The 16,564-nt window shown below is 53.1% G+C and overlaps 1 protein-coding gene and 1 long non-coding RNA gene across 2 annotated transcripts; one reads left to right on the top strand and one right to left on the bottom strand.

Moving 5' to 3' along the window:
- Nucleotides 1-7,669: 7,669 nt before the first annotated feature.
- On the bottom strand, nt 7,670-11,282 carry LOC124525825 (uncharacterized). The gene is made up of 4 exons (XR_006965560.1): nt 10,002-11,282; nt 9,391-9,477; nt 8,582-8,889; nt 7,670-8,257 (listed from the first exon to the last, which is right to left on the bottom strand). It is a non-coding gene; the product is annotated as an uncharacterized LOC124525825 (long non-coding RNA).
- On the top strand, nt 8,631-16,535 carry ATP6AP1 (ATPase H+ transporting accessory protein 1). The gene is made up of 10 exons (XM_047098404.1): nt 8,631-8,773; nt 9,006-9,132; nt 11,520-11,594; nt 11,873-12,066; nt 12,590-12,630; nt 13,698-13,783; nt 14,221-14,459; nt 15,085-15,132; nt 15,225-15,456; nt 15,679-16,535. The coding sequence occupies exons 1-10, from the start codon at nt 8,631-8,633 to the stop codon at nt 15,886-15,888; spliced, it is 1,395 nt and encodes a 464-aa protein (XP_046954360.1). The 3' UTR covers nt 15,889-16,535.
- The last annotated feature ends 29 nt before the right edge of the window (nt 16,536-16,564 follow it).

Here is a 16,564-nt window from a genome sequence, read left to right as displayed (position 1 = left end):
TCTGAAATTGACAGGGTCAAACAGAATATGCAAAATAATAGAAATGTGGAAGAAAAAAAAGGTAGAACCTGATCAGGACGGCAATTGTGTGTGAATCTACTTATTTCAAAGTAAGAGGTTTGGGGGCACCAGGGTGGCTCAGTCGGTTAAGCGTCTCTTAATTTCAGTTCAGATCATGGTCTCCCTGTTTGTGGGATCGAGCCCTGCATCTGGCTCTGCACTGACAGCGCAGAGCCTGCTTGGGGTTCTCTCTCTGCCCTGCCCCCGCTTGCATGCACTCTCTCAAAATAAATAATTTTTCAATGTTTATTCTTTGAGAGAGGGGGAGAGAGAGAGAGCACGAGCAACGCAGGGACAGAGAGGGAGACACAGAATCTGAAGCAGGCTCCAGGCTCTGACCAGTCAGCACAGAGCCCGGCGTGGGGTTCAAACTCAGGAACTGTGAAATCATGACCTGAGCTGAAGTCGGACGCTTAACTAACTGAGCTGCCCAGGCACCCCAAAATAAACATTTTTTTAAAAAAGGAGTGCCAAAAAGGTTTTTTTTTATTTCTTTTAACGTTTATTTATCATTGAGAGACAGAGCATGAGCATGAGCATGGGAGGGACAGAGAGGGGAAGGCATAGAATCCGAAGCAGGCTCCAGGCTCCCAGCCAATCAGCAAAGAGCTTGATGCGGGGCTCGAACTCACAAACCTCGAGATCATGAAGTTGCCCCAGGCGCCCCAAAGGTTTTTTTAAAGTAACCAGAAAGGAAAAAAATCACTTGCGGGGAGGGACACATACCGTTGGCTAATTTCCATTTGCAGGTCCAAATGTAATACCACTTTTTCATATATGTCCATTTGAACAAACAACTACAGATATTTACCACATAGATGTTTCTGCAATTAGGTTTTTTCATACAAATTATTTTTCAGAGTAGTTTTAGGTTCACGGCAAAATTTGGCAGGGTGCCTGGGCGGCTCAGGTCATGATCTCATGGTTCGTGGGTTCGAGCCCCACATTGGGCTCTGTGCCGAACTCTTACTTGGAGCCTGGAGTCTGCTTCAGATTCTGTGTCTTCTCCTCTGTCTTCCCCTCCCCTGTTGCGATCTGTCTCACTCTGTCTCTCAAAAATAAATGTAAAAAAAATTTTTTTTTAATTTGGCTTGTCCTGTGATTGTGAAATCTACAAATACCATTCACCGTATTAACCAAATAAAGGAAAAAAACCCATGTGGTTATTTCAATAGATACAGAAAGAGTACTTGATAGAGTATTCATAGTTTAAAAAAATTTTAGCAAACTATAAATAGGAGGGAACTTTCCTTTTTTTTAAGTTTACTTTTGAGAGAGCTTGTGTGTGCACAAGCAAGTGGGGAAGGGGCAGAGACAGAATCCCAAGCAGGCTCTGCACTGTGAGCTCAGAACCCGATGTGGGGCTCAAACCCACAAACCATGAAATCATGACCTGAGCCAAAATCAAGAGTCAGATGCTTAACCGACTGAGCCACCCGGGCACCCCTTACCACAATTTTAAAACTCAAGATTTTAAATGTATATTTATTTATTTTGAGAGAAGAGAGAAAGGGAGAGAGGGAGGCACAGAAAGAGAGAGAGAGAGGGAGAGAGAGAATCCCAAGCAGGCTCCGCCACAGCAGTGCGGAGCCCGATGTGGGGCTCAAACCCACCAACCGCGAGATCATGACCTGAGCCGAAATTAAGAGTCGGACGCTTAACCGACTGAGCCACCCAGGCGCCCCTAAATAATCAAGATTTTAGAAATAATCTGATCAATATAACAAGTTGACTCTAAAGTTTATATGCAAGCATAATGGCCCGAGAAGAGCCTCTTGAAAGAGAAGAATGAGCAGGTGTCAGAGTTTAGTATGAAGCTATGGTGCTTGAGACACCGTGGTGTTGGATAGACAGATGGACCACTGGCATGGCATGGAGAGCCCCGAAGCTGATCCACAGCCGCATAGACGCTTCTTATCCCCCAAAAGCACTCTTTCAAGACACTGGGTAAAAGGATGTTTGTCTCAATAAACAGTACTGGGACAATTGGACATCTTTATGGAAAAAAAGAAAGTTGACCCCTACCTTCACACTATCCATAAAAGTGTGAAAAACAAGACAACTTCTAGAAGGGAATGTAGGAGAATATTTCCATAATCTTGGAGGCAGGGAAAGGTTTCTTAAACAGGAAATTAAAAACATTAATCATAAAGGAAAAAATGGTAAATTTAACTTTTGAAAATTAAGAAGTTTGGTTCATCAGAAAACATCATTAGGAGAGTGAAAAGGGGTGGGAGGTACCTGGCTGGCTCAGTTGGTGGACCACCTGACTCTTGATTTCAGGGTCGTGGGTTTGAGCCCCACATTGGGCCTGGAGCCTACTTAAAAAAATTTTTTTTTTTTAAAAAGAGAGTGAAAAGGGAAGCGATTTGTAACACACATAAGCAACACAGGGCCCTATGCAGAATATGTAAAGAGCTCATAAATCCTCATAAATCAACAAGAAAAAGATCAACAATGCAACAGAAACATGGGAAGATGGACAGAACAGGCATTTCACAGGAGAGGAAACACAACGGGCAGGGCTGAAAATATATATACTACGTGAGTTTCCTGTAGCCACAGTAACCAAGTACCACAAGCTGAGGGGGCTTAAAACAACACAGATGTATTCTCTCCTGGTTCTGGAGGCCAGAAGTCCGGGGTCAAGGCGTGGGCAGGGTTGTTTCCTTCCGAGGGCTCTGAGGGCGAATCCGTTCCCGCCCGCCTCCTAGCCTCCGGTGGTGGCCAGCGGTCCTTGGTGTCCCTTGGCTCCTAGAAAAGTCACCCCGATCTCTGCCTTCACCTCCATGTGACCTTCTGTGAGTCTGTGCGCCCCTTTTTCTCTTCTTAAAAAGGCCCCAGCCATTGGCTTAGGGCTTGCTCTAACTCATCCAGCATGACCTCATCTTAAGTAATTACATTTATAAAGACCCTATTTCCAGATAAGGTCCCATTCTGACGTTCCAGGTGGGCGTGAATTTTGAGGGATGTTATTCAACCCGGTACATATACCGTATGACCTGGCCATTCTCCACCTAGGTGTGTGCCCACCGGAATGCACATGCATGTGCACCACAAGACATATACATAACTGCAGGCAGCACCGTTAGCCATACTAACCAGGGTAGGAAACCACTCAGATGTCCGTCACCAGGGGAAGGCCTCAATCACTGGCAGAATATTTATCCAGGGGAATGCCACGCAGCAGTACTGCTATCATGCAATGATTCGCATTAACCTCCCCTTCTTGAGCAATCATGATGCAAAATATAATACTGAATAATTTCACTTACATGAAGTCCCCAAATAGACAAAACAAAGCCATCGTATTTAGAGATGCATGCTTAACTGGTGCCATGGTCTGAGTGTTTGTGTCATCCTACACCAAGTTCATACGTTGAAACCTAGTGTCCTAATGGTATTAAGGCAGGGCGCGAGGAGGTGCTTAGGTCTTTAGGGTGGAACCCTCACGATTGGGATTAGTGCCCCCCGAGGGGCCCCAGAGAGCTCCCCGGCCCTTTCCACCAGGTGAGGATACAATCAAGGCCCGCAACCTGGAAGAGGGCCCTCGCCCCACCCCGCTGGAACCCCGATCTCGGACTCCTGGCCTCCAGAGCTGTGAGCTATAAATCTCTGCTGTTTACAAGCCGCCGGTCTGTGGTATTTTAGCATAACAGCTGGAACAGGTTAATGCAATTAGTAAAATGATCAGGACCAAAGTGATGACCACAAAAGTCAGGTCCGGGCTCACTTCGGTGGAAATGAGATGCAGGTGATTAGAGAGGAGTGCAGGCATTAGACACATGGGCACATATATACGTGGTCAACCTACTAAGAAAAAGCAGAGAACGGCAAATACCAAATTCAGGCTAGCAAGGACTTCTGTGGGGAGGCAGGAAAATGGGATGTGGGGACCCGGATTCCTGCCAAGGAGTTGGCAGTGGCCTGTGAAGTCTGGGGCAGGGTTTATGAGGATTCCTTTTATTGTATGCTTCATATACAGGTAACATATAACAGGTGACACATATACCTGTAACGCATATGTAACCTGTGTAACATATAGATATTACACATGTCTTGCTTCATGTCCAATATTCTATTAAACAATTTAAGAAGGGGCGCCTGGGTGGCCCAGTCACTTAAGCTTGATTTCAGCTCAGGTCATGATCTCACAGCTCAGGAGTTCGAGCCCCGCATTGGGCTCTGTGCTGACAGCACGGAGCCTGCTTGGGAGTTTCTGTCTCCCTCTACCTCTGCCCCTTCCCTGCTCATGCTCTCCCCCTCTTCTCTCTATCAAACTAAATAAATAAACATTTAAAAAAATAAAACAATTTAAGAAGACATAGGGATGATGAGGGCCCAGAAGGGTTCTAATGAATTATTGAAGTTAAAAAAATTTTTTTAATTTTTTTAACATTTATTTACTTTTGAGAGAGAGAGAGAGAGAGAGAGAGAGAGAGAATATGAGCAGGGGAAGGGCAGAGAGACGGAGACACAGAATCCGAAGCAGGCTCCAGGCTCCAAGCTGTCAGCACAGAGCCCGACGCAGGGCTCGAACTCACGAACCGCGAGATCCTGACCTGAGCCGAAGTTGGACGCCTAATGACTGAACCACCCAGGCGCCCCGAATTATTGAAGTTTTTACCGTAAAGGTGGAGGAAGCCCACAGAGAGAAGATGCTCATTGGTGCTGTCAACATTTAGTGTGAGTGACTCAGCTTAGATGTCACCTCCTGGTCAGAGCAGCCTCAAGCAGGTGCCCCTCTCTGTGCCTCCCTCCCAGCCTCATCCCTCCCCGTTTTTTTCTTTTTTTTTTTTTCAACGTTTATTTATTTTTGGGACAGAGAGAGACAGAGCATGAACGGGGGAGGGGCAGAGAGAGAGGGAGACACAGAATCGGAAACAGGCTCCAGGCTCTGAGCCATCAGCCCAGAGCCCGACGCGGGGCTCGAACTCACGGACCGCGAGATCGTGACCTGGCTGAAGTCGGACGCTTAACCGACTGCGCCACCCAGGCGCCCCATCCCTCCCCGTTTTGAACATCCATCAGCCTGTGTCATGTCCTGCTGTCCTGCATCTTCTCTAGACCAGACTGGATTGGGAACTTGGGGGAGGGGGGGGTGGGGTCCAAATCTGACTCAGTGCCTGCCCCATAGCAAGTGCTTTAGGAAGCCTCGAGGGTCACCACTCCAAGGACCCCTGACAACTCAGAGGAATAAAAGCAGCCACAAGCAACCTTCCCCCCTAAGGATGAAAGCATTTCAGCAAGAGACTGCTGGCTGGCAACGTCGCATTTGCAAGAAAGTCATTGCCTTTAAAATTTATTTAAACAGCTCTTTTTGTATTCTTCAGTTCGCTCATGGCCAGTGGTTCCTCTTATCACTCTGTGTCACCATTCTCCTGGTCCCCAAGGCATCCCTCCCTTTCCCTTGATACCTTCTGCTCCTGTGGCACCATTCTAGAACTTTCCTCCCAAAATATGGCCCTTGCTGGGTCTGTCCTGAGCCTGGAGGACTTCACCACACTGCGATGCCATTTAGGGACCTCGACCTCGTTTCTTTCACCACTGGGTGCCAGCCCAGGCAGGCTCTCCAGGACTTCCGTGAGTGACCAAACGAGGGAATGCAGCTGAGTCCCAGGGTCGTGCTGTGGGCTGGTCCCTCGTCTCCCTGGCTGCCCCAGCTCTGGCTCTGGCTCCAACTTCTCAGTTCCAATGCTCCCAGGACCCCTGCCCCCATGCTGGCATCACGACAGCTGGTCAAAACATCAGTCCTGGACCAACGCTGAGGCAGCAGCCTCTGGTCTGTCTAGCCTTCTCTCTCTGCCCCTCCATTACTCTTGCCAAGCTCCCATCCTCTCCGTCCCAGAGACGTGACAGCCTCCTCTTGGTCTCTGCTAGTGCTCTCATCCCCTCTAGTCTGCTCTGCTTACCACAGCCAGATTAGCCGCTTAACAAAAAATCAGATGGGGGCGCTGGGTGGCTCAGTCGGTTGAGCGTCCGACTTTGGCTCAGGTCATGATCTCATGGTTTGTGAGTTCGAGCCCCGCGTCGGGCTCTGTGCTGACCGCTCAGAGCCTGGAGCCTGCTTCGGATTCTGTGCCTCCGCCTCTCTGTGCTCCTCCCCCACTCAAGCTCTCTCTCAAAAATAAATAAACCTTGGGGCGCCTGGGTGGCGCAGTCGGTTAAGCGTCCGACTTCAGCCAGGTCACGATCTCGCGGTCCGGGAGTTGGAGCCCCGCGTCAGGCTCTGGGCTGATGGCTCAGAGCCTGGAGCCTGTTTCCGATTCTGTGTCTCCCTCTCTCTCTGTCCCTCCCCCGTTCATGCTCTGTCTCTCTCTGTCCCAAAAATAAATAAACGTTGAAAAAAAAATTAAAAAAAAATAAATAAATAAACCTTAAAAAAATTAAAATCAAATCATGGCACTGGGGCTTCTGGGGATAAAGTAAAGCTCCAGTGCAAACGTCTCCCCTCAGCTGGCCTGAACATGGCCACTTGGGGGCCCCACAACACCCCAAATTTAACTGTCCCTGGTTGACTCCGTCTCTCAGTCCTCAACTGAGAGACCCAAGAGTCACCTTCGGACACCGTCTTCCTCAACCATGTCCTATCAAGTCCACCTCCTCTCTCTAGGCTCAACTGCCACTGTCCTAGTCGGAGCCACGCTCGTGACAACCACGACCACAATCTCTTAAGCAGTTTCTCTGACGAGCAGAGGTAATCAGTGAGCTGGCCTGGGTGTTTGAAGGGCAGCGGTGTCTGGACATAGTGTCTCGCTGTCCAATCACGAGCGCCCGGCTTATTGCAACCACAAATGGTGCCTCAGCAGACCTTTTTGCATGTGCGTCTCCCGGCTCAGGTGAGTATTTCTGTTGAATGGACCCGTATGAGGAAAATTGCTTGGTTGAGGGTCATATACATTTTTCAGCTTGTTAGATGCTGCCAAATTATCCACCAAATTGGTTCTACCAACTGACACTCTTACCACCGTGTAGGTGAGACTCTATCTCCTAACATCCTTGCTGACAATAGGCATTATCAAACTTTCTTCTCAATTTTTGTTATGAAAAATGTCACACATATAGTGTATTAGTTTCCTAGGGCTGCCGTAACAGATCACCATAAATTGGCAGACTTAAGACGACAGAAACTTCTCTCCCAGTCCTGGAGGTTCCAAGTCCAAAATCAAGGTACAGGCAGGTCCATGCTCCCTCTGAAAGCCCTAGGGAGGAAACCTTCCTGCCTTTTCCAGCTTGTGGCCAGTCCAGGGGTTCCTTGGCTTACGGCTGTAACACTCTAATCTGTCTCCATTGTCACGCGGCCTTCTTCCCTGTGTGTCTGTCTCTGTGTCCAAATTTTCCTCTTCTTATAAAGATACCAGTCATTGGATTTAGAGCCCACATGAATCCACCATGACCTTATCTTGATCACATTTGCAAAGATCCTATTTCCAAATAAGGTCACGTTACAAGTTCATCGGATGAACATGAATTTCAAGGGGTCACCATTACATCCAGTACATACAGCAAGGTCAAAAAAAGCTTACAATGCCCACCTGTAGATCCACCCCTAGGTTGTGCCATTAACGTTTTACCACTGTTGGCTTTATCACAAACCTATCTCTGTAGCCACACTTCCCTCCATTTTATTTTTGGTGCATTTCAAACTAAGTTGCAGCCATCAGTTCATTTCCTCCTAAATAAATCGGTGTACATATCCCTAACGGGACTTCACTGATTACAGCTACCAGGTTTTTTTGTCCGCTTGTTTCTAATAGTCACCAGTCTGAGAAACCGAACATGGCACAGAAAAAGATAAAAGTCTTCCAATTCGTTTTAGGCAGTGTCTCCCATCTTCTGACTCTAGCTGTCACTCTGTCTCTTTCCTGTCTTTAAAGGAAACTTCGAGAAAAGACAACTTAACGACCGTGTCTCCTTCCTCCCATTGACATCGCTCTTGCCAAAGTTTCCAGTTGTTGCTAAGTCCAAGAAACAGTTTTCTATCCTCATCTTACCTGCTTCCTGGCAGCAGTTAACTCTGACATTGTTCAGCTTGGGGTCCTTGAAACCACGCTTCTCCCTGGGTTTTCCCCTCCTCCTGGATACTCCTCCGATCTCTTCTGGACCCCCCTACTCCCTGCCCATTTTAAGTGCTGGGGTTCCTCTGCACGTTATCCGGGGCCCTCTTCTCTCCTCATCTGTCTCAAGCAGAATCCATCTGCAGGAAAAGAAAGCACTCTTGCAATTTTAAGCGGAAGGAATATTAAAACCGAGAGACGCGAAGCCCTGCGTGTGAAGACCTACCAAGCGGAGCCGTCCCAGCCCCGCCCTAACTCGCGATGGGAACCAGGAGCCGGCCGAGCTCGGCCCTGCCTCCTTTCCCACTTGGAGCGTGCGCACCCGGAGACACGCCCAGCCAATCAGTGAACAGGAGTGGCCGTGAGTGGCATGATCTTTGTCCAATCGTCTGCGGCCCTGGGGAGCGGGCCTACTCGCGAGCCAATGGCGGCGGGGGGCGGAGCTCAGGGGGGGCAACGGTCACCTGATCTGCAGCGGCGGCGGCGGCCGAGGCAGCGGAGGCCGAGGCTGTGATGGCGGCGACCGCAGCGGCTCGGCTTCAGGCGGGGACGCGGCAGGCCCCAGCGCTCTGGCAGATGCGGTGGCTACTGCTGGTGCTGGTGGCGGTGGCGGAGGCGGAGCAGCAGGTGCCGCTGGTGCTGTGGTCGAGTGACCGGTGAGCGTGGCGGGCCGGGCCGGCGCAGGCTGTGCTGCGCGCCGCGGCGGCTGAGGTGCCCTCGCCCGGCTCCGGGGCTGTCCTCACGAGCGGTGGCCGAGTGGGGCAGAGGGGGACTGTCCAGCCAGATCAGAGCACGGGGCCCCACGCATCAAGATGGGAGCCCGTGAGCTTCAGATCCTAAGTCATGCGCCCCCCCCCCCTTGACAGCACCTCTTCTGTCCCCTGCCAGGGACTTGTGGGGTCCTGCGGCCAACACCCACGAGGGCCACATCACCAGCGACATGCAGCTCTCCACCTACTTAGACCCCGCCCTGGAGCTGGGCCCCCGGAATGTGCTGCTGTTCCTCCAGGACAAGGTGCGCCCGCCCCACCTCTCTCTCCCTCAGTTGTCAGGAAGAAGTCAGGCCCTCCCCCCCCCCCGACACCGAGGCCCATTCCCCAAGGGAGGCTTCAGTGACCTTGTGCCAACTGTAGGGACGTGGGACTCCACTCTTGGGAAGAAGGCCTGCAGGAGAAGGTTCAGTGGGAAGGATGGGGGCCCTGAAATGGCACTGCCTCGATTGGGTGAAGCAGGGGGTCAGAGGGCAGATGTCTTCTGAGTACCAAGTACTTACCTGAGCTACTCTGTGCGGTGGGGATTATTGACCCTGTTTACAGATGACAAGACTTCTGTCCAAGGATGGCAGTGGCAAATGACACAGCTGATGGGTGACAGAGTTGTGATCCTAACTTTAATGATCATAATTGAGATGATCGAAAATGATCACTTATTGACTGCTTCGTAGGCACTGTGCTAAGCTGATGTCATTTTCTTGGTTTTACTGCCAGGGAAACTGAGGTTGGTAGAGGTGTGACAATTAGCTGGTGGTCCGTAGTTTATGCGCACCACAGTTGGTTCCTGTCTGAGTCTGCCAGAGGACCACCCCCCCCCCCCCCACGGCTTGTGCTCTAGCACACAGTTTTCCCTCCCATGCAGGTTTCTCTGCCTCCAAAGCAGGCAGATGGACCATAAGAAGATTCTAGGGCAGTGGAGACTTGGTATTTGGGAGGTTACCAAGCCTCTGCTTATTCCTTCCTTGGTGGCGGCCTGTGTGGCTCATTCCCCTTGTGGTCTCCCCCTGTTGCCCTGTGGGAAGACAGTGATGGCCATGCTGGCCTGTAGTCCTGTCAGGAGGTGGTAAATAATGTAGTTAGACTGCAACTCAGTTCTAGTTCTACTACTTACCAGACTCTGGACGTGCGGGAGAATCAGAGAATGCCCGTTTCCTTATCTGTAAAATGAAGACACCACCTCTGTCAGAGGGCTGTGAGGAGCAACTCTTATAATCTATGTAAAACAGCTCCCTGCGGTCCCCTTATGGCATTCACACGTTCATTCATTTGCCAAACGTGGACTGCCTAGTATGTACCAGGTATCAAGTGTTGGGGACAGAGCAGTGAGCAGAATAACCCAAGCCTCTACCTGGCAGAAGCTGACGTTCTTGTGAGGGCAACAGGTAAATGCTGAATTGGTGTATGATATAATGTCAGTGCTGTAGTTTTCAGAGAAGGAAGCAGGCCAAGGGGAAAGAATGACCGGCGATGCTGTTTAAGGGTGATCAGGCAAGGGCTCCCTGACAATATCCGAGCAGATACCTAAATGGAGGGAGGGACAGAGCCATGTGGGTATGGGTGGGAGGGCTTCCTGGCAGAGGGAACAACAGGTGCAAAGGCCCTGGGCCAGGAGTGCTCTCCGTGAGCCCAGAAAGAGCTGGTGTGGCTCAAGTGGAGTGTCGTGAGGGAGAGAAGGGGGTAGGACATGGTCAGCCAGGTAGCCAGGACATGAGGGGGAAAGGCTTGCTGTAGTTCTAAAGGTGGCGGGAAGCTTTGGGGCAATTTGGGGGCAATTTTGAGCGAAGACTATCGGGAGGACACAGTGGTGGTTACTGGGCTTTCAGAATGAGAGCCCAGGCGGCCAAACAGGGTCAGGATCCCAGCCCAGAAGAGAGAGGAGGCTGGGCAAGTGTGTATACCAAACAGAACGAGGTTAGAGAAACTGATTAAGATCGCCTCTGGGCCTAACTGGGAAAAGCCAGAGGAAGCTGGGAGTTGGGGTGGAGGGGCAGGAGTTGAAGGACATCTGTAGGTTGGAGAGGAATAGGGAGGGGTCAGGGTTACTGTGTCCGGAGAGCTCAGAAGACTCAGAAGACTTCGGCCTTCTTAAGCGCATTCCATCGTCTTCACCTCTCTCCTCCCACCAAAACGAGGCAGGGAAGGAGGTCCTTGCCCTTGTCTGAGAAGGGTCCCGTCCAGACCGGACATAGGCGGCGTTATAGCCGTTGCGACTGAATGCAGCTTCTCGTTTTCTCTGACTTCCGCCCCGGGGATGGGGGGCGCTGCAGTAAATGCTCCTCGCCGCCCCCTACCCCTCTCCCAGCTTCCCCATTCCGTACCCAGTTCCTCATCCGAAGGTAGGTGGCTGACTCTTAATCCTGAGGTTACCACACGTCAGCTGCCCACAGATTTCCTCCCAACCCCGTGACCACCACCCATGTTTTCTCACCCTGCCAAGAGGGTGCCAAACGAAAAACAGAGAACCTTCCTTTCCCCCACTCCCTATCCCCAAGCGTGCCTTTGTTCAGTCTTTTGACCAGACCATAGCTGGCTGTAAATGAGATCTGGCTGGCCCCGCAAACGCACACGGAAGCTGTGTGCCCCTTCCCTGGCCCCACCTTCGGAGGCATCCTCTCTGCTTCTCTCCTAGCTGAGCATTGAGGACTTCACAGCATATGGTGGCGTGTTTGGAAACAAGCAGGATAGCGCCTTTTCGAACCTGGAGGTAAGCGTCCCCTCCCAGCCAGGGGCCACGGGGGCTGTCCAGCGCTCTCCCCCACAGCACAGGAAAAACCGTCCCCTTAGGAACCAGACATGCAAGCTTGGGGGTAGAAAAGCCTGAGGTGTCAGGGGCCGGGAAGGTGGGGTGTTTTCTTTCTGACCTCGGATAAGATGCCGGTGTGGGTGTGCCTTGCTAAAGAGGGCTGCTGCGGAGGTTTGGGGGCTGGCACGGGCCCACTGGTCCCTTGCTGAGTTGTCCTTTTGCCTCCCCCCGGCCCCCAGAATGCCCTGGATCTGGCTCCTTCCTCTCTGGTGCTTCCTGCCGTCGATTGGTATGCGGTCAGCACTCTGACCACTTACCTGCAGGAGAAGCTTGGGGCCAGCCCCCTGCACGTGGACTTGGCCACCCTGCGGGAGCTGAGACTCAATGCCAGCCTCCCAGCCTTGCTGCTCATCCGCCTGCCGTACACAGCCAGGTGTGTCCTAGCCCCGGGGCCCAGAGAGCAGCGAAGCTCTTGGCCGTGGTAGCACAACTTGGCCAAAACATCAGTCCTCCTGTTCAGTACCTTGAAGCCCTATCAGAAGGTGCCTCGTATGTCCAGAAGAGGCGGGAAGGGCCTCTGGTCGGTTGTGACTCAGGAGTTAGCGCCCGCCCCTGAGTGAGGCCCTCTAGAGACGGGGCAGATCTGGGCCCTGCTGGTGGCAGCTAGCTCCCTTGGCCAGGACACGTTCACGGAGCAGCCGGCGGGGCCTCGCCCCGGTCTGTGAAGCTGGAGGAGAGGGGCAAGGGCAGGGCCACGCAGTGAGCAAAGGTGCGGGGGGAGGAGTGACCATGGCTTCCAGAGCCCCCGGCTGGAGTGTGCGGGGTGAATGGGACTAGTGGGGGAGGATGGTGGCATGGGGTGGAGGACACGCTGGCAGAGCAGGGGGCAGGTGTCCCCAGGCGGTGGGGAGCTGTTGGCATTGCAGGGGCTCAAACGCTCTGCGTCTCTTCCACAGCTCAGGTCTGATGGCGCCGAGGGAGGTCCTCACGGGCAATGGTGAGTGGGCTCAGGGAGGGCATGCGTTTGCCAGCCTCATTCAGCCCGTGGCTGCAGAGAGCTGGCTCCAAGTTCCCCAGGCCCTCTTCATTCCCAGGGTACCCCCCCCCCACTTCTCAGAATGATTGGCGGCTGAGCAGAGAAATGCGGCCCCCAGGCCTCACCCCTCTTCAGCCAGCTCGAGGTGTTGGGACATCTAGGGGCCTTCCGTGTGGGGGGGCCCATGGAGTCCGTCTCCACTCCAGAAGCGTGAATCCTAGAGTTTTGGGTTTAACAGACCAGAAGTGTTTCAAAAAACAGTTCTGAGGACTTCCCTTTTGCTATGAAGGATGATCGTCCCCCCCCAAAAGGTCATTGAAAATGTCTAAGTGAACCTGGAGTTTTCTATATCTCTGTCTTTTTTTATTTATTTATCTATCTATTTATTATTTTAATGTTTATTTAGTCTTGAGAGACAGACAGAGTGTGAGCAGGGGAGGGCAGAGAGAGAGACACACACACAGAATCCGAAGCAGGCTCCAGGCTCTGAGCTGTCAGCACAGAGCCCGACGTGGGGCTCGAATTCACAGACCACGAGATCGTGACCTGAGCCAAAGTCGGACACTTAACCGCCTGAGCCACCTAGGCGCCCCTTTTCTCATTTAATTTAGTTAGGGCTTGGCATTAGAGAGCCAACTGCTGAGGCCGTAGGTGTCCCAGCCGGGGGAGGCTGGGGGTGCGTGGGATAAGAAGCAGCTGCTCTTAGGGACCCGTGAGGGACCCTGAAAACGTGAGTGAAGGGTGATAGGAGCCAGCTCTGTGAGGATCTCGGTGTCCCACCACACAGGGTGTGTCAGTTGCCAGGGGTGGGAGGCTTCACAGTGCAGACATCTGGTGGTCCCCACCCCAACACGGTAATCCCACTGGATGTCGTCAAGAGAGGCCGCTCACATGGCACATGGAAGGGCACAGCCCCGTCTCCATTGTCTTCTGCTGCGGGACTGGCAGCCGGCTTCTGGTAGGTGTTGGGGCGTTACCGTAAGTAGCTATCTGCGACCTGGTTCTCTGCTCTCCCCCTCGCTCCTCAGATGAGGTCATCGGGCAGGTGCTGAGCACACTCAAATCCGAAGACGTCCCGTACACCGCGGCCCTCACGGCGGTCCGCCCTTCCCGGGTACGTAGTGTGTGCTTCTGCAGGGGCCCTGGAAGCCGGGGCAGAGGCAAGTGCTGAGTGGGCCTAGGTGTGTGGCTCCGAGGGGAATGCCCTGGGGGGGGCCGTTTCTTCCCTGGGCCTGTGTGGGGGGACAGGGATGAACCAGAAAGTGACGCTTTCTCTTTCCAGGCTGCAGCCTTCCATCTGGCCCAGTGGGCCTCACAGGCTGGCATATTTGGACAGTATGTCCAAGTGTTCCTAATCTGGAGGGACTAGGAAGATCACAGGGCCTTAGGGGTCCGCCCGGGAAGAGCTTCCTGGAGGAAGGGCCTCCGAGTATGACCAGTGCAACTGCAGATACTAGAGAGGGTGCCCAGCGGGGACAATGAGGAAGGCCACTTGATTCTGGGCCATGCTCTCAGCTCCACTGAGACAAGGCTTGTGGGTTGTTTGTACAGGTGGCCCGTGATGTAGCCATGGTGACTGGGGGGCTAGGTCGCCAGCTGCTGCAAAAACAGACAGCGTCAGCTGTGGTCCATCCCCCTGTGAGTTACAATGACACCGCCCCCCGGATCCTGTTCTGGGCCCAAAACTTCTCGGTGGCATACGGGAACCACTGGGAGGACCTGACCTCCCTCACCTTTGGGGTCCAGGATCTTAACCTCACTGGCTCCTTCTGGAATGACTCCGTTGCCAGGTAAGGGCAGAGTTCCTGTCACTGCAGGTGGGTGCATGTGTATGTTGGGGGGGAGGTTCCCTGTGGGAAGCAGGTGAGATTGTGGGGTGGGGCAGGTGGAGGGCTCTTGGAGTGGGGCTTGCTCAGAGTTTTGCCTCTCCATGCCTTCTAGTCCTTGCCCAGAACCTTGGTTGTTAACGCTTCCCAATCACCAGGGAACCTGACACTTCCCCACACCCCCTTCGCCTTAAACAGCCTCAAGGTGACTGCCCGAGGGTGTATACCAGGCCTGAGTTAGTTCTAGGGCTTCTGTACCCTCGCTGCGTGGCTGGAGAGACCACCTTTATCCCCAGAGCCCAATCCGGGCATCTCAGCAACCCCGAGGGGACCTGAAAGGAGGGGCAGTAGGCTCAGGGAAACCAGAGGAAGGTGCTTTTAGCTGGAGGTGGGGGACCTGGGTGCTGGTTTCTGACCTAGATGTGATAGGGCCTTAGTTTCCCCATTTGTCAGGTTGGGACACTGCCTCTTCAGGTGCTGTGAGTACCCGGGGCAGCATAGGTAGAGTGGACTTGAGGAACTTGCTCTACTGCTAGATGTTCAAGACCCCCCAGAGCCTGACAACTCCCCTCTTACTCTGGCCCCGCAGGCTTTCGCTGACCTACGAACAACTCTTTGGTACCACCGTGACATTCAGGTGAGTCCGAGGGGCAGTTGACGTGTGGGCAGGCTGGCGTGGCTCCGGCCTTCCCGGCTGCCTGACGAATCCCCGGACGGCCTCTCCCTCAGGTTCATTCTGGCCAACCGCTTCTACCCGGTGTCTGCCCGCCACTGGTTTACCATGGAGCGCCTTGAAATCCACAGCAACGGCTCTGTCACCTACTTCAACGCCTCCCAGGTCACAGGGCCTAGCATCTACTCCTTTCATTGCGAGTACGTCAGCTGTCTGGGCAAGAACGGCGACCTCCTCGTGCCCCGCGTGCGGCCCTCTCTCTGGCAGATGACCCTTCAGCACTTCCAGGTAGGGAGCGCGGGGCCCGGGCTGTGGGGAGCAGCGTACCTGGGGGAGGCGGGTGGGCAGCGGAGGCCTGATGGCTCCCGGCATCTCCGGGCCTGGGCTTGGCCGCGTAGGTGAGGGTCCTGTGCCCACAGTGCTGCCATTCTGTGGGATCTGGACCAACCCACTAACTTGGGACCCCCGGTCCTCACGTGGGGCCACATGGTCCTTTCTGTCCCCTCCCAGATCCAAGCCTTCAACGTGACAGGCGAGCAGTTCTCCTACGCCAGTGACTGCGCCGGCTTCTTCTCCCCGGGCATCTGGATGGGGCTGCTCACTTCCCTGTTCATGCTGTTCATCTTCACCTATGGCTTACACATGATCCTCAGCCTCAAGACCATGGACCGCTTTGACGACCACAAGGGCCCCACCATCTCTTTGACCCAGATTGTGTGACCCCATGCCCGTGGGGGGTTGCAGGCACGATGGTGTCCAGGTTGTTGCTTTCCCACCTCGAGGCACGCTGGACCGAAGGGCTTCCCCTCTTCCTACCATAGCATGAACCCCCCAGTTCCCCTCGGCCTGTCTTGTTACCCGTTCAACACGCTGAGGGGCTCTCCACCCTCCATCTACCAGCAAGGTGTACATAGTTCTTCGTAGATAGGAGACAGATCTCCCAGGTCCAGTCATTGTAGGGGGAGAGGACATGAGTTCTGGGACCCCCTCTTCCCCCTTATTTATTCTCATCTCTCCACCTTCACCCTTTGCTGTTTATAGTGCTTTTGTGTATCAAATGCTCCCTCCCCAGACTTTACGGGGCTCCCTGCAGCAGCTAGAAGCTGAAGGTTCCCTGAGTTTGGGGCGGTGTGGAAGTACTATTTAATTGTCCTGCTTGGCTGGTGTCATTGTCTTTTGGTGATGTTGTGCTAATAATAAGCAGTACACTGGGGTTTATTTCTGTGGCCTGAGAAGGAAGAGACCTCCACAGCAGTTGGGTTGGGTGTAATCATTGGTTTTCTGGCATGTACCCGCCAGGAGTGCCTGGCAGGAGCCTGGGGTTCTGGGTGGTTTCCTTCCTAATAAAATAAAGACAGGTTGCCATGCTTAGGCCTCTTGTCACTCATTTCTGCAC

Source organism: Lynx rufus, unplaced genomic scaffold (genome assembly GCF_022079265.1).
Source record: "Lynx rufus isolate CCGP_SWC_20201006 ecotype Redwood Valley unplaced genomic scaffold, mLynRuf1.p SCAF_49, whole genome shotgun sequence".
In the NCBI taxonomy this organism is placed as follows: Eukaryota; Metazoa; Chordata; class Mammalia; order Carnivora; family Felidae; genus Lynx; species Lynx rufus.
This window is presented reverse-complemented; position numbering and strand designations above follow the sequence as displayed.

Bases quoted from the DNA above. Each gene is read 5' to 3' on its own strand.
- ATP6AP1 (XM_047098404.1), top strand. From the start codon at position 8,631: ATGGCGGCGACCGCAGCGGCTCGGCTTCAGGCGGGGACGCGGCAGGCC. The intron at 8,774-9,005 runs GTGAGCGTGGCG...GTCCCCTGCCAG, and splicing joins GTGCTGTGGTCGAGTGACCG to GGACTTGTGGGGTCCTGCGG. The intron at 14,460-15,084 runs GTAAGGGCAGAG...CTGGCCCCGCAG, and splicing joins TGGAATGACTCCGTTGCCAG to GCTTTCGCTGACCTACGAAC.